The sequence below is a fragment of the Megalobrama amblycephala genome, linkage group LG7, assembly GCF_018812025.1.
Source record: "Megalobrama amblycephala isolate DHTTF-2021 linkage group LG7, ASM1881202v1, whole genome shotgun sequence".
NCBI classification, from domain to species: domain Eukaryota; kingdom Metazoa; phylum Chordata; class Actinopteri; order Cypriniformes; family Xenocyprididae; genus Megalobrama; species Megalobrama amblycephala.
The window spans coordinates 57,076,774-57,101,129 of NC_063050.1; the positions used below are offsets into that span (position 1 = coordinate 57,076,774).

At 38.4% G+C, this 24,356-nt stretch overlaps 1 protein-coding gene across 6 annotated transcripts in view; it reads right to left on the bottom strand.

The window, feature by feature from the left end:
- The window catches only part of cenpe (centromere protein E), a 33,239-nt gene that overhangs the window by 6,750 nt on the left and 2,133 nt on the right, over nt 1-24,356 (bottom strand). For 2 of the 6 annotated variants that reach the window (XM_048198234.1, XM_048198231.1), the window contains exons 4-49: nt 24,214-24,332; nt 23,858-23,977; nt 23,707-23,788; nt 23,556-23,623; nt 23,398-23,472; nt 23,261-23,312; nt 21,579-21,666; nt 21,370-21,499; nt 21,163-21,282; nt 20,919-21,071; nt 20,696-20,843; nt 18,689-18,788; nt 18,038-18,395; nt 17,884-17,940; nt 16,607-16,816; nt 16,448-16,522; nt 16,299-16,367; nt 16,082-16,213; nt 15,825-16,002; nt 14,152-14,297; nt 13,814-14,077; nt 13,524-13,736; nt 13,326-13,448; nt 10,350-10,538; nt 10,153-10,233; nt 9,991-10,074; nt 9,648-9,911; nt 9,365-9,577; nt 9,029-9,097; nt 8,868-8,951; nt 8,530-8,658; nt 7,008-7,202; nt 6,691-6,900; nt 6,399-6,617; nt 5,885-6,079; nt 5,563-5,727; nt 4,852-4,944; nt 4,505-4,588; nt 4,311-4,427; nt 2,825-3,004; nt 2,588-2,743; nt 2,412-2,492; nt 2,225-2,317; nt 1,960-2,142; nt 1,666-1,881; nt 9-215 (exon numbers count right to left, since the gene is read on the bottom strand). In XM_048198234.1, the coding sequence (XP_048054191.1) occupies nt 9-215; nt 1,666-1,881; nt 1,960-2,142; nt 2,225-2,317; nt 2,412-2,492; nt 2,588-2,743; nt 2,825-3,004; nt 4,311-4,427; nt 4,505-4,588; nt 4,852-4,944; nt 5,563-5,727; nt 5,885-6,079; nt 6,399-6,617; nt 6,691-6,900; nt 7,008-7,202; nt 8,530-8,658; nt 8,868-8,951; nt 9,029-9,097; nt 9,365-9,577; nt 9,648-9,911; nt 9,991-10,074; nt 10,153-10,233; nt 10,350-10,538; nt 13,326-13,448; nt 13,524-13,736; nt 13,814-14,077; nt 14,152-14,297; nt 15,825-16,002; nt 16,082-16,213; nt 16,299-16,367; nt 16,448-16,522; nt 16,607-16,816; nt 17,884-17,940; nt 18,038-18,395; nt 18,689-18,788; nt 20,696-20,843; nt 20,919-21,071; nt 21,163-21,282; nt 21,370-21,499; nt 21,579-21,666; nt 23,261-23,312; nt 23,398-23,472; nt 23,556-23,623; nt 23,707-23,788; nt 23,858-23,977; nt 24,214-24,332 (6,587 nt within the window). The remainder of the gene's footprint in view (nt 1-8; nt 216-1,665; nt 1,882-1,959; nt 2,143-2,224; nt 2,318-2,411; nt 2,493-2,587; nt 2,744-2,824; nt 3,005-4,310; nt 4,428-4,504; nt 4,589-4,851; nt 4,945-5,562; nt 5,728-5,884; nt 6,080-6,398; nt 6,618-6,690; nt 6,901-7,007; nt 7,203-8,529; nt 8,659-8,867; nt 8,952-9,028; nt 9,098-9,364; nt 9,578-9,647; nt 9,912-9,990; nt 10,075-10,152; nt 10,234-10,349; nt 10,539-13,325; nt 13,449-13,523; nt 13,737-13,813; nt 14,078-14,151; nt 14,298-15,824; nt 16,003-16,081; nt 16,214-16,298; nt 16,368-16,447; nt 16,523-16,606; nt 16,817-17,883; nt 17,941-18,037; nt 18,396-18,688; nt 18,789-20,695; nt 20,844-20,918; nt 21,072-21,162; nt 21,283-21,369; nt 21,500-21,578; nt 21,667-23,260; nt 23,313-23,397; nt 23,473-23,555; nt 23,624-23,706; nt 23,789-23,857; nt 23,978-24,213; nt 24,333-24,356) is intronic. The other 4 variants (XM_048198232.1, XM_048198233.1, XM_048198235.1 and 1 more) reach the window with 4 other exon arrangements.

Below are 24,356 nucleotides of genomic sequence, written 5' to 3' on the forward strand. Positions count from 1 at the left end.
TCACTTACAACATAATGTGATTTCAGATGCTCTGTCACTTTAGTGCGCCGAGCGATTTGTTGCTCGTGCAGATGTACAATAGCGGCCGTCTGAGGAGATCTTAGCAGAGCCTTGAGATCCTCGAGCTCACGGGTCCTGTGCCGACACTCCTCTGACATCATCACTGTGTGTTTGGCTAAACCGTCCTCCAGAACCCTTAGAACGCTCTCCAATTTCTGATGAGCACACATACACAAAAAATAAAAAATACCAGAGAGTAACATATGAAATAACAACACAGTCAAGTCACATTTATTTATATATCAGTACGGAGTACCACAAGGCTCAGTACTAGGACCGTTCCTCTTCACCCTGATACCCTTGGGAGATATTATTAGCAAACATGGTGTTTTTCTGCTAATGATACTCCGCTCTATTTTTCAATCTGGCCTGACGAAAAGGACCAATCCACAAAACTAACATAGTATAGCTGATAATAGGGCTGGATATTGACACAATGTTCATGATTCGATTACTATTCACATTTTTTCGATTCGATATCGATTATTTTGGATGTAGTATTTCAGTTTCAGCACATGGCAAATTTTCTAGAGGAAAAAATCTAAAACTAATGCTGTAAACTAATGAGAGTCAGCTGGTGCTACTATAATACTGAAGGTTAAATTAACTTATTTATATACAAACACTTAAATTACACTCAATGATGTTTTTATTATCAATAAAGTTTAGAATTACATAATCATTTATACTCCAATATAAACATTTAAAATGGTGGCTGTCATAACTGATTTATTCAAACATGCATTAAATATTGAAGAACATTATAATGAATATGTAACGGTGCATAGCTATATTCATCAGAATGATGCTTTCTAGAGCACTTTTCTAGCTGACTGATGAGTTTATGGTCACTGAATATGTTTTTCTGAGGTAAATGTGACGTCACGTGACATTGAAGCTGTTTTATTGAGGTTGAAGCACTGATTGAGCGATTACACGAGACATGATACGGATTTCAGTAAGTTGTACTGTATATTTTAACATACCTTCAGATGTTCATGTTTATTTCGCTGTAACTGGTATTAAAGCGGAGGAGAGGATGATCACATGCTTCTCTTTAACTGACGCGCTAAAGCGATCTGTCACGCCACATTAAACAGCGCCAAAATGCTATTTATTTTTAATAAGATGGACGTCATTTGAAATCTGAGACTTTGCTTCATATCAAAAGTAGCAAAGATTATTGTGATTTATTGGATGGAGGCGCTACATATTCTGCTCATTCATCAACTGAAAACAGAGTAATCGATTCTTGGGATTTAAGAATCAATATCGGTTCGTAAAAATGAAAATCGATTAAAATCGAGAAATCAATATTTTTTGTTTTACCCAGCCCTAACTGATATATATATATATATATTATATTATATTATATAAAAAATAAATAAATGGATGACTGTTAATTTCCTACTAGTAAATTCTGAAAAAAACAAAACAAAACAAAAAAAAACTGAAATTGAAATTGAATTTTTAAAATGTTGATTCAATTCAGTTCAATAGTGTCAATGTTGCAAATTCATCAATTATGTCCGGAAGAAAAAAAAATCATTATTTGAGAATTTTCTGGGGTAAATGCCTGTGGCCAAACAATGATCATGATCTTACCTGCAGGTACTGCTGACGTCTTTCCACCAGACGTGACAGTCTCTGATCCCAGACCTGCTGGAAGTCATCCTGAAGAGATCGGAAAGCCCGTGACGGATCCCGAGTCATGAGGACGAGCAGGTCCTGCAGTCGAGACTCCTCAAACGAAGCCACGTCACGCTGCACCTCCGTCTCGAAGTGCGTCTTGCAGCGCTGCGCCAGTCTCCTGTACGCCTCCTACAATGATTTTTCCTTCCGTTAGCAACTCAGTTTGGCGAAACCATTCGATCAGATATCGTGTCTGCTGACTCTTACCGCAGTCTTGATCAGCACGTGATTCAGTCTGGTGGTTTTAGTGGTGTGTGTCGCGTGGACGCTCCTCTGAGCCAAAGGAATGAACTGCAGCAGCTGATAGATCACAGTCCATTCTTCACGATTCACATCAGATAAAGCGTCAGTGGGACGATCAATGATCAGCTGGAGCTTCGCAAACGCCGCCTTCACATGGAAGAAAAACCTCACGGTCAGAGTCTTGAGAAAGTTCACAATCAAACCAAATGTTTCAGACATCAGCATTTACCTGCAGCTTCTCATCAGACGCATCAATCTCAGAGATCAGATGTGTGTGTTTGAGCTGATCAGAAGACACGCTGCAGTTCACCTCAGTGAGAGACTGAAACACAACGACACTCGGCTTTATGGGTTTGGAACGACAGAATTTGTCTGAACCTGGTTATTCTGGGTTAGAACATGAATCAGACACACACCTGACTGAGAGAATGGACTTCAGATTCCAGCAGGATCTTCTGCTTCTCCAGCTGCTCTGCTTTTGACTCAACGTGTGTCAGCTGTGGAGAACGACAGCAGTGTTAGCACAAATACACGCTCACTAACTAGTGACCTGAACTCTGAGGTTTATTAGTTCACGCACTCTTTCCCTCACCTTCTCCAGCTTTCCCTCCAGCTCTCGTCTGAGTCGATCCCTCTCTTCTGTGACGTCTCTTAGAGACTCGAGGACCTGCTCAGCGCGAGTCTTCTCATTCTCCAGCTGATCGGTCACTCCACTGAGAGACTCGAGCTCCTCGGTCAGCTGGTTTCTCTAAAGAAACAGCAGATTACTGTAAGAAAGGAGCAGTTTTCATGGCAGTATGAACTAAAACCTCCAGATTAACACGCTTACCGTCTGCTCGCTCTTCTGAAGATCCTGTCTCAGCAGGTCTTCCTCCTCTCTCGTTCTCCTCAGCGTCTCCAGGAGCTCGTCCTTCTCTTTCGTAAGCGAGGTGAGGTTTGTCTGGAGGTTCTGGATCTCGGTGTTGTGCTGGTCTCGTACGGCCGAGAGATCTTCACTCATTTGACTCAACTGAGAGGAAAGAGAATAAGAGATTTATTCAAAATAAAAGTACGGTTTACCTTGAAATTATGACAAATATTTTACTATTTTAAAGACTAATGCAATTATGACTAATGCGCGCATATATATATATATATATATATATTACTATTATTATAATAATATTATTATTATATATATATATATATATATATATATATATATATATATATATATATATATAATTTATATATTATATATATTACTATTATAATAATAATATTATTATAATATATATATATATATATATATATATATATATATATATTTATATTTATATATGTATATATATTACTATTATACTATTATAATTATTATATTATATTATATTATATTTTTTATATATATATATATATATATATATATATATATATATATATATATAATTTATATTTATATATATATATATATATATATATATATATATATATATATATATTACTATTATATATATATATATATATATATATATATATATATATATAATATTATATTATATATATATAAAATAATAATAATAATAATAAATATATATATTTATTATTATTATTATTGTTTATATAAACAATAATATAATTATTACTATATATATATATATATATATATATATATATATTATATATATATATATATATATATATATAATATTATAATTATTATATTATATATATAATTTATATATGTATATATATATATATTACTATTATAATAATATTATATATAATTATTATTATTATAATAATATTATAATTATTATAATATATATATATAAAATTATATATATTTATTATTTTTATATATTATATATATATATATATATATATATATATATATATATATTATAATTATATAATTATCATATTATTATTATTATTATAAACCTCAGTTTGTGCAGCAATTTAGTACTTTTATTAATTTTTAAAATATAAATTTTAATTTTATACTATTTTAAAAGATTAAATTGCTTTTTTTTACATATTTATTAAATCATGCATGAGGAAAAATTTATAAAGACAGCACTGAATTTTTGAAAGAAAAAAAATTATTATTAAATTGTTAAAGTCTTATGAATTCAATTAATTAGACATGCCTTTTATTTATTAAAGTTTAATTTAACCATTTAAAATGGAATTAGGGTCCTAAAAAATTATAATAAATTATTGTTAAATTGTATAAATTTCATAATTTCAACAAATCAGACATGCTTTAACTATTAAAATGAAATTCAGAAAAATTTAAATGGTAGAACACAGAAATTGATGGGTCTGTAACTCACTCGCCGCTGAAGCTGGGACTCTTTCTCTGCACTCCGCTCCATCAGGTCTTCCTTCTCTTTCTGCTGCTGCTTCAGTTCCTCCTTAGACACATGCAGTAAGTCCTGATACATTTTAGACTGCAGGAAAGAATAAAAACAGTCAGTGGTGTTGTGAGGATGTCAGATGACATTACAGAGATGACATGAAGCCTCACAATCGCTGCTGCCTCCTGAAGGTCTTTCCGGAGCACCTCCCTCTGACTCCTCAGAGACTCCAGCTCCTCCCTGAGAGCTTGAATCTGGACGAGATCACAAAGAAATCAAGCACACAACATGAGTGATGGGAACTGCAAGGCGTCTGTTTAACCAGTTGGAGTGAGCTTTCCACTTTCAAGTTCGTTCTTCAAGTATATCGGTGTCTTTATGGGTTTGAGAGCTGTTTGATGGACTCATTTGAGATCATAAGATTTAGAAAATCATTTTTTTAAATAAAAGCAGGTTCTCTATTACAGTGATGTAATATGTTAAAATGCATTTAAAGAACGCACAGAACGTTACACACCTGCTCGAGCTGAACTTTCTGCTTCTCTGTGGGACTCAGCTGATCTGACACCTGATGCTTCTTCTGTTTGAGCTCTCCTTGAACCTGGATCAGCTGAAGAGAGATTTTAATGAGAAAACACTTAAACTGCTTCATTCATTCATTCAGAAAGCCAAATGACCCATCAGGGTCAGAAAATCAACATTAATAATCATCATCACACTATCAGAAGCAATAATGATTCATTACTATATTGCAGTTCTGCCTTGCAATGATTTTTTTTTTTTTTTTTTGCATTTTATAATTTATATATTATATGTATGCTATTTGCATTATGCAAAATAATGCAATTGTCATGCAACTACATGTATGCCACCTTTGTAAAGATGAGGTACACTATCTTAAGCTGTCCTTGTGTTTGTTTAACTATATATTTAAGTTCTGAGTAATATTAACTAACATGTACTTTAGTTGCATGTAATTATGCATAATTTACTGTTATTACTATTAATAAAGTGTTACCTAAAGATGACTTTTGCTGCTAAATGCATGTTTAACAATTACTTCAATCAAACAGAACACATTTGTTATCAATAAAACTAAGAATTTGACATAAAACAGATACATTTAATAAGGTAAATTATAAAAAAAAAAAAAGTGGCCCAGAAATCAGTTCCAGGGCCCTTTAATGAAAGAGTAAAGTTCTGCCCCCTGCTGCCCGTGTGCCGTTACCTCTCTGACGCCCTGCAGGATCTCCTGAAGGTCTCCTCCCTCAGTCAGTGATGTCATACTGGTGGAAGCACTGGATTGGTTACACGCAGCGTCTCTTGCTCTCTCTGCCAGCAGACGGTCTCTCTCAGCACAAGCAGAAAGCAGCTCCTGCCTCAACAGCACCATCTGTGGGTCAGCCGAGAAAAAAAAAAAAACAATCTGTTAACGCACTTGAAATCACAGCAGCCGATCATGTGCCTGAAGCTTCAGTAACACTTTATTGATGCTCCCTTTGTGCATCTAAAGTCTTTGCTTATAATAAAGTGTAACCGAAGCGTCTTACCATCTCGCTCTTCTCCAGCTGCTCTCTCTCGTCTCTGACGGCCTGCAGCGTCTCCAGCAGCCGGTCTCTCTCGTCAGTCAGAGCGCTGATGTTCGCTTCAGCCATCTTCATCTCATGCTGCGCTCTCGTTCTCTCAGAAATCAGCTGCTGTTTCTCTGCAGAAGACGACTGAAGCTCTTCACGCAGCTGCAGCATCTGATGAGGAGGAGGAAACAAGATCAGATTCTTCAGAAACTTTTTCAGGATGATTTAATAGCAAAAAAAAGAGTAACTTATTTTTGGGGTTTAAAATAATATTAACATGCAGTTACATAAATTTAACTGCAATATTATTGATCAACTGCACTGATACGATCAGATGAGAACAAAATTTTAAAATGCTAAATAAGTAAATGTGACTATGATGTAAAAGAAGTTACAAATCAGAGCGTAAAATCCACTTGAAGGTTGTGATGTACGTTTAAATATAGATTTCATGATTTAATTAGGAATGAGTGAGATGTAAAAGACTCACCGTCTCATCCTTCTCCTCCAGCTCTCTCCTCAGCTGGTTCTTCTCCTCTCGGTTGAGCTTCAGGATCTCCAGGAGCTGCTCTCTCTCCTCGCTGACGGAGGCGAGGCTGGTCTGCACCTCCTCTAGAGTCGTCTTCTCTAGATCGCTGATGGTCTTCTCAGAGAGCAGACCGTCTCTTTCAGCACAGGCGGACCGCAGCTGCTCTCTCACCTGGACCAGCTGGGAATGAATCATGGTGATTTACATTTGAACATACAGGAACAGAGAAGACGTGAACTGAAGAGAGTCTCACCGTCTCGTCCAGCAGCTGCCGATCTCTCTCGAGCTGCTCGCTCTCGCCCGTGAGCCGCAGTACAGTCTCCAGAAGCCGATCTCGCTCCTCGGTCACAGAGCTCACGCTAGAGCTCATCCGGTCCATCTGCTCCATGTCTCCACTTCTTTCAGAGGACAAGCGGTCTCTCTCGGCACACACAGACTGGATCTCTGACCTCAGCTGGGCCATCTGAACGAAGGGAACACTTTATTAAAATAGATATATAAACTCCAGAATGTGTGTGAAGTTTCAGCTCAAAATACCCCCAGATCATTTATTATAGCTTGTCAAATTACCATCTGGTCTCTCTCCTGCTGCTCTCTCCTCACCTGCTCCAGCTCGTCTCGGAGGCTCTGCAGGGTCTGCTGGAGCTGGTCTCGCTCCTCCGTCAGCGAGGTGATGCTGGCCTTCATCTCCATCATCTCAGGGTCATCAAGTGTGTTCATGGAGCGCTCCAACACACACACGCTCTCTGACTGCTCTCTCAGCTGCTTCAGATGTGGAAGGAGAAACTGTCATTTCTGATGTCAAACCATGATTCAATAATGAATATTACTGTACAACAACTGCTTGAATGCTGCCATTACTAAAGCCAAAACTGTGAACTTGTGTCTTGCATTTTTTTAACAGCAAAAGCATGCATTTTTGGATGTTTTTGCAGTTAAACCAGATCAGTAGAACTTGTCTTGCATTTTTTTAACAGCAAAAACATGCATTTTTGCATGTTTTTGCAGTTAAACCAGATCAGTAGAACTTGTCTTGCATTTTTAACTGCAAAAACATGCATTTTTGCATGTTTTTGCAGTTAAACCAGATCAGTAGAACTTGTCTTGCATTTTTAACTGCAAAAACATGCATTTTTGCATGTTTTTGCAGTTAAACCAGATCAGTAGAACTTGTGTCTTGCATTTTTAACTGCAAAAACATGCATTTTTGCATGTTTTTGCAGTTAAACCAGATCAGTAGAACTTGTCTTGCATTTTTTTTAACAGCAAAAACATGCATTTTTGCATGTTTTTGCAGTTAAACCAGATCAGTAGAACTTGTCTTGCATTTTTAACTGCAAAAACATGCATTTTTGCATGTTTTTGCAGTTAAACCAGATCAGTAGAACTTGTCTTGCATTTTTTTAAACAGCAAAAACATGCATTTTTGGATGTTTTTGCAGTTAAACCAGATCAGTAGAACTTGTGTCTTGCATTTTTAACTGCAAAAACATGCATTTTTGCATGTTTTTGCAGTTAAACCAGATCAGTAGAACTTGTGTCTTGCATTTTTAACTGCAAAAACATGCATTTTTGCATGTTTTTGCAGTTAAACCAGATCAGTAGAACTTGTGTCTTGCATTTTTAACTGCAAAAACATGCAAAAATGCATGTTTTTGCAGTTAAACCAGATCAGTAGAACTTGTCTTGCATTTTTTTTAACAGCAAAAACATGCATTTTTGGATGTTTTTGCAGTTAAACCAGATCAGTAGAACTTGTCTTGCATTTTTTTAACAGCAAAAACATGCATTTTTGCATGTTTTTGCAGTTAAACCAGATCAGTAGAACTTGTGTCTTGCATTTTTAACAGCAAAAGCATGCATTTTTGGATGTTTTTGCAGTTAAACCAGATCAGTAGAACTTGTGTCTTGCATTTTTAACAGCAAAAGCATGCATTTTTGCATGTTTCTGCAGTTAAACCAGATCAGTAGAACTTGTGTCTTGCATTTTTAACAGCAAAAGCAGTTTTTGCAGTTAAAAATGCAAGACACAAGTTCTAGTGATCTGGTATATATCACAGTAAATGAGAAGTCAATCAGTCACATGATGCACCTGCTGCGATGCATTTTCAGAGAGTTTAGACTCCATGAGCGTCCGCTGAGACTCCAGCTCCAGGACGGTGTTCTGAAGATCCTTCACCTTCTCAAGAGCTCCTCTCAACTCATCTTGATTTTCAATCATCTGCATTTGAAAATGAGTATATATAAATATCTCAAAAAAGGTGCAATGACATTGCCGCCCATGTGTGGTTCAGAAACCCTCAGATGTCTTCAAAAATATCTTAAATTGGGTTCTGAAGATGAACGAAGGTCTTCCGGGTGTGGAACGACTTAATGACAAATTTTCATTTCGTATGTTTATAAATTTTTGCCATTATTTCCTCGTCTCACCATCTCCACATTCTCCTGTAGATCAGACTTTAACTGGTTCTTCTCCTCATTCACAGCATCCAGTTCCTCCTTCAGCAGCTGAATCTGAGAAACACAATTCACTCATTATAATAATCACGATCATCAGTATCTGAAGAGCTCTTGTGAAGGTCTCTGACTACCTGCTGCAGGAGTTCATCATGATGTGTGTCCGTCTGCGGGCCGCTGCGATCCTGCTGAACCTGCATAAGCTGAGAAAAACACTTCCTATAGAAACACACGCACCTCACTTTAAAGAGGACCAATTATGCTTTAAATTTATGCTTTTGAGCATGAGAAATATTCATTTATGTCACTGTTTGAACTCCCAGAAATGCCTCCATTGTAGTTGGAGAATATGAGGAAAAATGAACATTCAAGCATGAATAAGGCCAAAAACAACATCAAGACTTTGTAAGAGCATAATAGGTCCTCTTTAACATTTATATATTAAGAGAAAATCTGAATTCAGTATTTACCATCCCATTACTCTCCTCGAGGTCGCTCTTGAGCTGGTCTCTCTCGTCTCTCAGGCCCTGTAGGATCTCCTGCAGCTGCTCTCGCTCTTCAGTGATGGAGCTGATCGTGCGTCGCAGGTTCTCCGTCTCATCCGGGTCGCTCTGAACTCGCTCCATCTTCTCAGACAGAAGCGCGTCTCTCTCGCCGCGAACAGACTCCAGCTCTGAGCTCAACTGCAGAGAAAAACAGTGTTAAATCACTCCGGTCTGGTGGCTGATGGGACTGTGTGAAGTGTGAACGCACCTTCTGCGTGGCCTCCTCTAATGACGCGAGCAGTGTGCTCTTCTCCGCCTGGAGCCGCTCTGAAGTCTCCGTCAGCTGTTGGGTCAGTTCTGCTTCCTTCAGCTGAGCGTCGACCAGATCGCTCTCCATCTTCAGCAGCTGATCCTGAGCGTTCGCCGTCTGCTCTTTCAGCCTCTGATGATCTTCATTCAAACTGGACTGAGCAGATATCAGAGCGTCTCGCTCCTCTCTAAGAGAACGCAGCTCTTCTGACAGACCAGACACCTGAGAAACAGCAAATAGATTCACTTGAGTCACATGCATCTAGTGACATCTACATCAAAGCTGAGTTTCAGATCTCCACCTGTTCAGATGTCTCTTGAAGGTCCAATGTCAGCTGGTTTCTCTGCTGTAATAAAGTCTCAAGCTCTTCCTTTAGCGTCTGGATCTGTAGAACATGTTGCACCATCAGATTAACCCGCAGAAACGCTCACATCATGCAGAACAGAAGAACAATGTCACAGACCTGCTGAAGCAGAGCGCTGATCTCCTCACTGGAATCATGATGTTCTCGCTGTTCCTGTAACTCTGATTGAACCTGCAGCATCTGAAACAAAACAGATATTTCAACAGCATCACTTACACGTCACATGCATTTATTATTCTCGTGGCTGTGTGAAACGTGGCCTGCAGATTTTGTTGTTGTCGCTAACTCTCTCTCACCATCTCATTCTTCTCTTCCAGATGTGTTTTCATCTGCTGTAGTTCCTCCTGAAGCTGATCTCTCTCCTCCGTTACAGATGTGAGATCTGCTTTTATCTTCTCCATCGCGTCAGACATCTCCGATCTCTCCGACAGCAGTCGCTCCTTCTCACCCGCAGCAGCGCTGAGCTCTTCTGTCAGCCGCTTGATCTGCAAACAAACAGGATATAAATTAAATAAACAGCACTTTTAGTTTATCAGATGGTAGCATTTAGAGCTGCACGATTAATCGCTAAAAGATGGAGATCTCGATTCAAACACCCATGTGATCTTATTCCTAAATGACGATGATGTGACGAGTATGAACAGCGTTCAGATCTGTGTTCTGATCCAGAGAGAGCAGTTGTCATGTATATCCGTATGAAAGCTTCACAAACAGTCTTTTCAACCACATTATTTCACATTACTCACAGAAGTACTGAGATAAAAGTTTATATTTCAGATATAAACACTGATGTCTACCAAAGTGATCAAAAGAGCAAATCACCCTTTGAACGCAACTTGACACTTCAAATAAAGATTGTATCAATTACATCATTACACCAGTAGGTGGCAACAAGTGACTTAAATTTATTCGTCATTCAAGAGATTCATTCAAAAATAATGATTCATTCAGTAATTCAGTGAAATCATTAGGCTTGTTCGAGATGAATCAGTGCTGCGCGGACTGATCAGCGTATGACGTCAAAAGCACAGAGAGAGCGATTCAAAAGCATAGAGTCGTCGTTTGCTCTCACTGTACTTTGATGTCATACGCCGATCGGTCTGCACAGCACCGATTCATCTCAAACAAGACTTTTGTGAGTGAGTCATTGAATCATTCATTCAACAGATTAGTTCAAAAACTTGAGAGAATCTTTCAAGTGAGTCACTGAATAATTCATTCAAACCAATTTAAGAAAAAAAGGAATTCAAATTTCAGTGTTTCCCATACATTTACTAGACTGTGGCGGCCCGCCACATTATAATTTGTCCCGCCACAGTCTCAAAATGAAACGGAAATTAGGCTTGTCGCGATATTTAAATAACCGACTGATAATTGCGCTCTTTTATAGCAAAAGTGGGAGTCAGAGCAAAATAAGTACACGCACCAAGACTAGCACCAATTAAGTTTTCGTGCACTATATTCAAAGTCATCTGAAGCCATTCCATAGCTTCATGTGAGGGAGTACATCGTTAAGTTCACGGTCAGAAACTTGTCTTCCCTCAGCTACAGCTGTCAATCAGCACTCAAAGAGCGCGTCGCGTTCGGTAACGACAGTCAGCACGGTAAAACTCTCCAATATGATGTTATTTCCATTATAATACTTGATATGTAGATAAAGAGCTGTGGATTTGCATAAAATGACTATCTTGCAGGAGTTTATTGGCGTTTCTGAACGATGTTATTATACTGGCTACATACAGGATGTCTGTTAGATCGCACAACACAAGGACTATGAATTGGCGTCACACGCACAATAACTGGAATTTAAAAGTGAGAAGAAACATATGATTAATAAAGTTGCAGATATACACAGGGATTCTCTTTGTGTCGTGAACTTTTCAATGCGCAGCGCAACTGCGCGCTCTGACTCCATATTGCTTCAAGCACATCATTCTGCACCCGGGATGCGCATAAGCGTTTTTTTGCTGCTGTTTTGAAGCGTTTCATATTATAATGGTTTTGCACACTGAAATATTATTAATAGCCTATTTTGTTCTGTCGTATCCATCATATCTTCTTGCCCCATTAAAAATCTGCACAATACATTTAAAATATCATCTTTTAATCTTACATTAATATAAATACATATAATTCTTTACATATAAATCCAATATAAATCATTTTTTTAATTTCATAAGAATACAAATAGTAATTTTAAAATTTTTATTAACATTTGGATTTATAAAATTGCTGAGCAAAGTTGTTTTTTTTTTGTTTTTTTTTTCAAGAATTAGGCTAGCATACTTTTTGCTGCTGAATTATATACTCACCTAGTTTACTATGTATTTATTGGTCAGCTTATGATTATATATTTCTATTGTTATTTTTCTCTATAATGAAGTAATGTGTTTAGTGCATTCTGGATTGTTTAACAAATCAAAGAGTGACCATTAGTTCCACAAATACAGATATATTATAGATACAGGCTCCCACTAATAACTTAATTCAACAAAAGTAACCTCTTTTGCTACATATTTTTAATGGTTTAAATGTATAATCTACATGTTTGACCACTTATGAATGATCATTTAGCCTACTATGTGTGTTGTGTATGTGACTAATGTGCCCTACCATCACCAATAAATAAATTACTTTTAGAGCACAAAATTGTTTACAAGAGAACAAATTTCTTCATTGATCTAGTCACTTAATTTTGCTCTCAGAATGCACCAGATTTATCCATTTAAATTTAAAATGTACAAAATTTTCCATTAAGTAATGGCCTAACACAGAAAGTGAAGAAAATGAAAGTAAAATAAAATGGCATTCACTGTATGAATTAATCTATTAAAGCTACAAAAGTCATTCAGTCAAGAGCAGTGAACGATTCTTTTGTTGTGTGATCATTGACACAGAGAGCTGCTGTCACTTTAAGACTCAATGCACTGATTTTCTCCTAACCATTAATATACACTTAAAAAGAAACCGACTGTGTTTACATTAATTTTGAAGCTCAAAGTATACTTTGCTTGTAAGCTTTTCACTCCGCCTCAGAGCACACGAACAGAACGTTCTCGAGCCGTATAATACTTTTTAATATCAAGCACGTCCTGCGGTAGACATTTCACATTTTACGACACATTTAACTGATTTTGAAGTTAAAGTCAGGGCTTCTAGGGAACAATGAAATCACAATGCTGTGAAGGAAACACAAATCATCTCAAACAATAAACGTTTTATCTCCATTATATTCTTTCCAAAAATCAAAAACAGCTCTGATTTACAAGCACCTGATCTTCTTTGTTCTTCTGGTCCGCCGTCTGAACTCTCTGTGACTCCAGAGTGTGTATTTTCCCCTGAAGGTCCTTCACCGTCTCCTGAGCATCTCTCAGTTCTGCTTGAGTCTCAATCATCTGCAGTGAATAAAGTAAAGGGTTTGATCGAGTGAGATCATCACGTTTGACCTGGCAGCAGTCGTAAGCACTCACCATCTCCACATTTTCCTCCATGTCGCTCTTGAGCTGGTCTCTCTCGTCTCTCAGGCCCTGTAGGATCTCCTGCAGCTGCTCTCGCTCTTCAGTGATGGAGCTGATCGTGCGTCGCAGGTTCTCCGTCTCATCCGGGTCACTCTGAACTCGCTCCATCTTCTCAGACAGAAGCGCGTCTCTCTCGCCGCGAACAGACTCCAGCTCTGAGCTCAACTGCAGAGAAAAACAGTGTTAAATCACTCCGGTCTGGTGGTTGATGGGACTGTGTGTGGTGTGAAGTGTGAACGCACCTTCTGCGTGGCCTCCTCTAATGACGCGAGCAGTGTGCTCTTCTCCGTCTGGAGCCGCTCTGAAGTCTCCGTCAGCTGTTGGGTCAGTTCTGCTTCCTTCAGCTGAGCGTCGACCAGATCGCTCTCCATCTTCAGCAGCTGATCCTGAGCGTTCGCCGTCTGCTCTTTCAGCCTCTGATGATCTTCATTCAAACTGGACTGAGCAGATATCAGAGCGTCTCGCTCCTCTCTAAGAGAACGCAGCTCTTCTGACAGACCAGACACCTGAGAACGAACCATAATGGATGAGATTCAGCCATGTAGAAGCAAGATTGAGACCGTGATGCAGATTCTCTAACCTGTCTCAGTAATTCATCCACTTTAACAGGAAGTGTCTCCAACTCCTCAATCTTACTCTGCAGACTTCGCTCCCTCTCGTGGCTCTGATCAAGCTCCTTACGCAAGTCGCACACAGTTTTCTCCAACACAAGATTATCGGTCAGATCTGTGAAGGGAGACCAGACCAGGAAGGTGAATTTAGACAGTAAACGCAGTCAGTTTTGATTCACATGTTCTTTAACTCCCTGAGGTCTGAAAACGCACCACGTTTTTTTTCACATTGCAGCAAAACAGACTTAAAATACTCCGTCATTTTTTGTCATAGAGACATAAGTAATATATCAATTGAAACTATAGAATATCTTCTTTTATTTGTATACACTCAGAGTAAAAACACAATGTTGTGCTTTTTGTAAAATAAAGAAAACTAAAATGATGCATGATCTGTCCTCTCCCTCTGAACAAAGTTTAATCTGATAGTTCTCAGAAAATTAACTATAACTTAGTGACTACTAATCACAAAAAAATTACACTTATGTCTAAAGAAACGTTGAAATGTCAGGTTTTAAATCATGTAAGTCATATCGAAAACAAAAATTCTGTGTTTATGTAATCTGTATGAAAAGAGATGTCAGAAGTCCGTGATTCAGCTCATTATCCGCTAATGCGGCCACGCCCACGTAGCCAGCGCTATTCAGACGCAAATTATGAGTCAATACATGCATACATCATCTCAATCGTGTATTTATTATCTTGAAACGTGTTTATCTGTATGTAAAAGCCATAGTTAGCGACCTCTGGAAGACATGCCGTTAGTTCCTGATATGTCCTCTTCTGTAGAATAATTTGTGGACTAAACGTGTACAGAGAGCACCCTCCGGCTGCAAGTATGAATTGAAAACACCAGCGCTCATAGTGATAACAATGAATATAGAATAAATATAACTCCTCTGTATAGAAAATTGACAAACATGAGAATCCATCAATATTTCTCCAAATGTGAAAGCTTTTAAACTAAAAACCTATATTCAGACTCTTTGCATCACAGAAATACATTATATTTTAAAGAATATAATAGAATATCATTATTTTAAATTGAGCTGAGACATGATTACAGAGGTTTTTTGTTTGTTTTTTTTGTTTTTCACAGCCTACCTGACTGAAAGACCTCATTATTATGCAGCACAATTAGAGGTTCTTTATGTGATTCTTTTGTCTTCTCAGGTGTAAATGGCCCATTATTCATGATGATTCACGCCTCCACGCATACTGTGTTTCTTGACAAAAAGTGTCTTACAAAAACTAAATCAATATATTGTTTTATATGAACAAGTAGGCATTATAATTTTTACAGAATTTTGAAGCAAAAACTCTAGCCTACAACCTCCAATACCCAGAAGTCTTGTGAATACAGATTTAATATATATATATTTTGGCCTTATTTCAGTGACTTAAGTTTTTTGTTTTTTCAATAACCACGCATAAACGTTATTCTTTCAAAAACACAAACATGTGCATACATGTTCCTCACATATTATGGTAGCCTAGTTTGTGCTGAATACAGTGTAATGACACTTTTGTCATTAATGCGTTTATGAACAACTGAAAAAAGCACAAATGTCAGGGCATGCCAAAACTTCTCCAGGCCCCAAATCAGCCTCAGACTCCAGAGGGTTAATGGTTCTGCACCTACTTTTTGGCACTTTTCCGTCCAGCAGAGCGGTGAGTTTGGTGTTCTCGTCGAAGGCGCCCATCAGCTCTTTCTGAAGATCCGTTTGCATCTTCTTGAAGCGAGACTTCTCGTGCTCGAGCTTGTCCTGAAGCGTCTTCACCTCAGCTTCCATCTTCCCATAGTCAGTGGTCAGGGTCGCCTGGGCGAAAGTCACATGACTCACATTAATCACTCCTCATAACACACACGGATCTCTCCCAGAGCTCCACTCTACTCACGTCTCGCTCTTTGAGGCAGATGTTCTCGCTGCGCAGGAAGGCCCATTCTTTCTTGGTATCCAAACTGAGAGTCTCCGCATCATCTAGAGAGCGCCGCAGACGAGTCACTTCATGCAAAAGATCCTTGTCGCTCTGCATACATAAATATGAAATATGATATTGTATTAATAAATATTTTGTGAACACAATCTAATAGTGCTGTGACTCGGTGACGTACAAAACTCTGCAGCTCAGCGTTCAGATCCGTCTTCTTCTGAAGCTCGGATGACATCATTGCCAGATCAGCCTATGGAGAACAACGTATATCACGTATGGACATTTTACACTTGTTTGATATTTGAAAGCAAATAAAGAAAGCAAACGGACCTTCAGCTGCTGGATCATTTCTTCTGATCGTTTTAAATCCTGCTGCAGTCTGGAGTTTTCAGCCTCTAGTTCTCTCTGAATTAAAACAGCGGACATGGATTATCAGTGGAAGCAAGAGAACATGTAAATGAGAAAGCTGAGAATTAAAGCTCTGATCACCTCATACTCCCTCTTGCTCTCCTCCTCTAGTTTCTCAAACTCATCTGCGTCTCTCCTCTCGTCCATGTCCTTCTGCAGGGCGTCTTTGTCTTTCTGAAGCGAGTCTTTGTCTTTCTGAAGCGAGTCCTTCTCTGCCTTCAGACTCTCCAGTTCTTCATTCACCAGCTGAAGCGTGTGTTTGACCAGGTCTCTCTCAGCAATAACAGCATCCTTTACAAAATAAATAACAGGGTTCATGCAGGTTTCATTAAGTCAAATTTAAGACCTTTTTAAGACATTTTAAGACCATAAAGGTTGAAATTTAAGACCTACACGACGCATTACCAAAAAATATTCAAATCAAAGAAATTCTCAAAAAATCATTTTATTTCAATGAATTCAGTCATTGCAGCCGCCCACCACTTTTCCCCACCCCTCTAGGGGAAAGCCAGCTGTTTTTTCCGTTGTTTTTGTTTTCCGTTTATAATGTTTATTATATATATATATATATACACAGAATCTGAATTAAAATGTGTTTGATTTAAGCCTACATTTCAAAATTTTGTGTCATAAAATTATATCGCGCATACAGCTCAACTAACGCGATCGTTATAAAAGGTGTTTAAACAACAATACACTTCCACTTGCATGTATTTGACAATCGGAATATCAGATATTTCATGCCATAGCTAACACATTTGTGAATATTCTGAATAAAAAAGGAAAAATGACATAAAAGCAGATCATCATTCATTCAGCGCTGTTGCTGCTGAGGTGTGTCACGTGACAAGCAATGACGCGTCACCATGGAAACCATAACAGCAGAAATCGCTGTGATCTAGCCATGTCTCGTTGAAAGTACACTTTCCCATTTTCCACACGAACTTTAACAAACTCTGAGGAGACGCAGACGTATCTCGCGGGCAGGTAAGTTATTGCATTTATCACGGGATTTGTAGTTTTATCAACGCGTATACCAACACCAATATACCCCAGAAAGAACTATGACTCGCTACTTTTTTGCTACTTTGTAATAACTTTCAGCAGGTAGCGTTTCTGGAAATGGGTTAAAAAAAATTTAGACCTGACTAAATGAAATTTAAGACCTCGGATGAAAATCTGGCCGTTTTTAAGACTTTTTAAGGCCTTAAATTTAAAGTTCAGAATTTTAGACTTTTTAAGACTTTTTAAGACCCCGCGGGAACCCTGAATAAACATGATGTTTATTCGCAGGGTTCACACATGTGAAAAAGAACATTCGACAAGACAAAAAACACAAAATGATGATGTTCACTCACCTTCTCAAATCCGACGGTCTCACAGAGCTGAATGGCCTCTTCCAGATCTCTCTTCATCTGAAGACGCACACACAAAACATTTTCAATCACGGTTAGGAGAAAGAGAAAACATCACTGCAGATGGGTAAACATAAAACAGAAGCTGCAGTTGTACCTGTTCACACATGTTCTGAGAGCGCAGGAGGGCTTCTGAAGGTTTCTTCTCCAGCTCCGCCACCTTCAGCTCCAGCGCGGCGCTTCTCTCCTCAGCCGTCTGTCTCTGCTGAACCTCCGTTTCCAGTTGATGCTGCAGCTCTGCAATCTGTTTCTCCAGCTCAGAGAGGGGCTTCTCCTCTTCCGACGGCGTGGCTTCAGCCTCCAGCTTGTTCTGCAGCTCAGAGATCTTCATCTGGAGCTCAGCGCTCATCTCCTCTGCTCTCTGTTTGCTCTGAGTCTCTGCCTCCAACTGACGCTGCAGAGACGCCACCTTCAGCGTCAGCTCGCTCGCCTGGGGAGAGTCGAGGAAAGGATTCCTGAACAGAGAGGGGAAATGACAAATGTATTTATGATGCAGAAAAGCATGTGAGCAACGCTGAATAATGAAAAGATTACGTGTTTGGATAAACAAGGCATGCAGAAGTTCATGCAAAAGTAAGAAATGTAACGGCAAATTATGCAATTTTTTTTTTAGCAGTAAACAAAACTATGCCATCCAGAATATTAATTTTTAGTTGTAAATAAAACTGGGCAAAAAATTTCAAACAGCCCATTAGAGAGCCAAAGCGGTTGTGATCGTGTGGTGAGGATGATGATGATGTGTCCTCACCCCTCCGAGGAGCTGCGGACAGTGATGCTGCTCATCTCCATGTCCATGTTGGGTTCGTCCAGTGCAGTGAAGTCAAACCGGCTGTCGAACTCATCCATATCTGGACACAAAACAAAAAACTGAGCAAACACCTCATGAACCTTTAGGGACGGACACACAAAAATCTTCTTAAGAAAAAGTTTATGAATATTCTTATGAACTTCTTAGAATTTATCTTAGGTACAGTTCTTAAAAAAAATATTTGAGAATTTCAAGAAAATTATATTTTCTTCTTCTCAAGAATAAAAAGACAGGCATTATTTGAAAAGGTGCGCACAATATGTTCGTCTCTGTTGGCTTGACCGGAATTCAGCAATCAGCATTGTAGGGCCCTATGATTTCCCTATGAGAAAACGCAGACGGAATCACAGAATCCATCAATAAAAACGGAACTTACTATGTAACGCGGAATGTCACGGAATTTGTAGAAGGTCGTTAAGCAGGTCGTTAAATCGCGATATAGAGTGTCTGTGAATATTAAACCACAAAAATACTATTTAAATATGAATCTTGCATGTGTGTCTCTGAAATGAATGTCGCAGAAGCGCGGTTTCATTTACCTCACACACACGCACACACACACACACACACTGAAGCACGTGTGACGCTCGCAGTGTTTTCATCCTCTGTCGCCTCATGAAGGCAAAAAATTCATCTTCAAAAGTCACTTCATCAGCATTTTAATGCTTTATTTGGAAAAAAAAAAAAAAAAAACTATCATACCATAAACACAGACTTGGCAACCCGTCAAAATAAAATTTCAATTTAACTTGACAGAAAGATATTACTTCTGTACAGTAAAATTTAGATACTTTTCAATACAATAATAATACTAACAATAATAGACTTAATAATAATAAATTATTAAAACAATTTTTTAAAGGAACAATCTCAGTTTTTGTTCCATGTTTTAATTTTAACAGTAAAGCTCTGTTGTGCAGCACTGTGTTTGATAAAAAAAAAGAAAAAAAAAAGTTTAATTTCATGATTAAAAGAAATTCAATTAATGTTATTCGTTCATTTGATTGCCAGAAAAATTAAAATACGCAACAGAATTTCTGAAAAAACAAAATATATTAAAAAATACATTTTTTTTTAATGAATAAATTTGTTGTTTTTAAGAATACAATTAATTAGACATTCTTTTTGATTATTAAAATTATTTATTATTACTTATAATAATTTTTTTTTAAGAGCTTGTCTTAAGATGGACCAGGTAGATGCTTTTATTTGATCTGCCTTCATATGCTTAATTATAACAATTAATCTGATATAAGTAAAAAAAAAAAAATCATGAAAGACAAGAGGGATTTAAGACTAGCTGAAGGATATCCTAACTTTAAGAAGTTATTTTTTGTTCAAATTGTATATTTAAATGTCACCAAGTTTTGAGCCACTCAGAGGAAAATCTGTCAAAAATGATTGAAAATCTTTTTATACAAGCAAGAGACTAAAATAATAAAGACATATTTATGATGATTTTTTAAAACAATTTTTTTTAAATTCTTCCTAAGTTTTGTCTTGAGAACAATAAGAAAAAATTTTTGGTAAAAAAATATTTCTGCAGTTATGAAGAATTTTATTCTTAAGAGTGTTTTGTGGTCGGCACCAATAGCCTCGTGGGCAGCACGCCGACATATAGGGCTGTTGCGCTTCGGCAACCCAAGATCGAGTCCCGGCTTGCGGACCTTTCCTGATCCCGCCCCCCTCTCTCCTCCACTTCGCTTCCAGTCTATATGCTGTCCTATTATATTTAAAAGCAAAACCCACCAAAAATAAATCTTAAAAAATAAAAATAAAAATTGTGAATCTGGTGGATTTTGTGAATCCAGTCCCTGGTGTAGCACTGACCACAGTAACACTCATCTGATTAAGGTTTTTTCAGTCAAAATGTTCATTCTGAAAATGACGTTGCGCTTCACAGCTACTGCAGAATCATTTTCTCAAACGGTAAGGCAGAATTCGTACCCTCTCCCTCCTCGGGCAGAGAGCAGTCGGCTCTTCTCTTCTTGATGTACGGCTCTGCGAAACTCATGTCAGTGCAGCCGAGATCTTCCTTCAACAGATGCGCAGATCTCAGGAGCTTCCCGCCCCACGTCACTCTCCGCTTGGGAACCTTAACATGTAAATGCAACAATCAGATTCACATACTTCACTAACACTGAGGTGTTCAGACTCGTGATCTCATTACCTTCGGGATCAGGGCAACATTTGAGGCAGTGACGAGTAACTTGGTCAAGTTCTTGATCCGGTCCTCCTGCTCTCTCTGGAGCTGGTCTTTCTCTTGCAGAAGCTGACAGAGCGACTCTCGCTCGGTTGCGGTTGTTTGTGTGACTGACGAAACCTGTGATATGAGACGGGAAAACGATCATGTGACGAGATGATGGGACATGTTATTACTGGACGACTGTCAAACATGTGACGCACGCGCTCACCTCTTGCAGACGCCGTTTAAGATCAACGATCTCATTGCGGTATCTTCTTAGAAGAGCACCTTCATCGGACACCTCCGTCACGTGAGGGTCGTTCTTCATGCGCTTCGCCGCACTCGCAAACTTTAAATCGCAGTAAAAACACAGATGAACTCAACACATCTGCCCATATCCCAGCAGACCGCGGTGAAGAAGGGTGTCGTCTCATACCTGTAAGGTGCTGACGGTCTCGTCCACGGTGGCCGGCGTGATGGTGCAGATTATCACGGTCTTCGCATTCCCACCCAACGAGTTCTGAAGGATTCGAGTCAGTTTGCTGTCTCTATAATTCAAGAAGCCCCTTTTGGATGGAAAGGAAACAAGGCATTATGGTTTTCTGCGGTTTGCAACCAAAAACAGTGTCATGAAATAAAACTCACTTCTGACTCTCATCAGATAACTTCTTAATGACTTGACCCAGTGTGAACAAACTGCGGTTTATGTTGCAGCCTTCTTTAAACCGGGTTCCTGAAACAAAAGAGAGCTTTTAACAGATAAACTCATTTAAGCTCTTCAGAAAAGGCTCACAGTTTGGATGTATACCATCATTTTAGATCAGAAACCGTTCTATGCAGTCGAGATGCACCGATTGCAATTTTCGCTGATTACGATTTCCGATTTTTTGTTAGTGAGATCGGCCAATACCGATTTTCTTTCCAAGAACTATAATTTACAACATATACAAACAAAAATCTACTTTTCTTCATTGCAAAGTTTTATTTTCATTAAAAATCAAGTAAAAGTCAGTAATAAAATGCTGCATGCTGTGAAAGAATACCAGATTTTATGCTTGGAAAATAAACATTTGGATAGGGGTGTGACGGGACAGTTAGCTCACAAGTTGAGACTAGGCATGTGACGGTATCAAATTTTCATGTTGCGATTAATTGCTGAAGCTTTTATCACGGTATACGGCATTATCACGATATTGAATATTTGCAACAACAAAAAAAAGTGTTGTCATGGTATAACAGGTTTAAGAACTCTTTCTTTAACAAAAATAACTGTTTAAATACAATAATACAATACACAAATATATAACATTTTCAAACAGATTAAAGTGCAAAATAATTATAAAGCACAAAAGATAACACTTCATTATTTAATGCATTAGTTAGTTAATTGTCATTGAGAAATTAACTAAGATTAATAAATGCTTTCTAAGTGTTTTTCATTGTGAGTTTGGTAACAATGAATTAACATGTTAACTAATGAAGCCGTATGTCTCAGTTTTACTGAACAATAACAAATAATCAGAACATTTCTAATCATTAGGGCATGTTGTAGTCCACATTAAAATATAAAAATGTTTAAGTTTGAAATAAATAGCCTATTAAGTCATTAAGTATTAAGTATTAGGTGCTGTGATGAACAACATTGAGATTCAGTTGCTTTGTTTGTGGGGTTTCCGGGGTAACCGCTGCATTTCTGCTGTTCCAACAGCGACCTCTGCTGTCAGAGAGTGAACATGCGCCTTCATTCAGCGCTTCACTCGTTAGGCCATGTGCTTTTCATGCACGTTGGGCTTAATTACATCTGAGCGCGTGTCGCTTTGACGCTGAATACAGCGGTGGTATGCATTTTATACAGTTGATGGGGAAAGTATTCTTAAGTGCATTATAAAAATTAATAATTGGTAATAAATTATTATTATTTACAGTATTTTTAAGTTCCAATGATAACAATATCGTGCATATTCATTATCGTGACTGTTTGACTAGTTGAGACATGACAGTCAATGTTATTATGCAATTTTGACTCCTAAATTCTTGTGTCGTGGACAAGAACCCTATCAGACTTTGCGACCACTCATCGCTTGTCTTTTTACTGTGATGTCATCAAGAAGGCGGAACTAGTGACTGCATCCCGGATTGATTCTTGCATTTCATGTCACTGTCGTTTACGAATCACTACGACAATCTACGTCAACGGTTTGTGCCAAAATTGGGTTGATATCATATAGTTTGAACCCAGCTTTAATCTGTGAATGAATGAAGTCCATTTTTCTGTTCAAAACAAGCAACAGACGAAAAGAATCAAGAGTAAAAACACAAATCATTACCTTCAGCTCCCGTCTGACTCGCTCGTTCAGCACCGGCAAGATCCACCAAGTTCTACAGAAACAGGAAACGGTGCGTAATAAATGCTGCTTATCCACATGACATCACACAAAAGGCTCGTGGTCTGTTTTGAACTCACCAGGTGCGACACTATGATGGCTCCATCAGCGTTTTCACCAGACGCCGGATCACTCCTCTCACGGCTCTCCAAGATCTGACAGACAAAACAAACCAGACGCTTCAGAGATGAACCTTAAATCAGAGTCCAAACACACTCCGGTTCATATCGCCTCTTACCATGCGGAAAATGGTGTGCGAGCGGCTGCTTCGCTGGTTCATTTTCGTCTTTCCATAATGCCGGTTTTCTGTATGAATCAAGTGACGATCACATAAGTACTGCAGTACGGCGAAATAAAGAACGAGCGAGTGAGTGATGCAATGAATTTACTTTCTCCTTTGGTGATCCAGGACAGGGCTTGTTCCGGTGACGTCACCATCTCTTCGGTCAGATCAGCCACGTACACGTTTTTCTGCGGACAGTCTGAAAGTTACGAAATGAAACTACACAATGAAAATGCAATGAAAGACGAACGACTTACGTAGTTCCCTTCACGAATTTCCAGAGGTTTTCTTTTCCAGCTTTCACAGAGCAAATCTGTGACCGTCTCGTTGTAGATCTCCATGTAGCTCACGCGCAGGAGGAACTCCTTCTTTGGACACTGGAAAAGATGCAAGCTATTAAATGCTCACTGCCATTAAAGGCATTGATTATTGACAAATGTACAAGACAGACGTACAGAAATAAGTATCCACTACTCTTTAAATCAGGTCTTCAACGACAATAATTCACCCCAAAATGATAACGGCGTCATCATTTAATTATTTGTGAGGAGAAAGACTGAAATGTAAGCACGGTTCCTCTGGACGAGCGCTCAGATCTCAAAAGTTCGCTTACGTTTTTAATAGTTTTGAAGACGTCAGCCATGGCGAGAGGAATCACTCCGGGGTTATGCTCACTTCCCATCATGGTGAAAGTCTTTCCGGAAGATGTCTGTCCGTAGGCAAATATTGTGCCTGAAAATAGGAGATTATGCATTA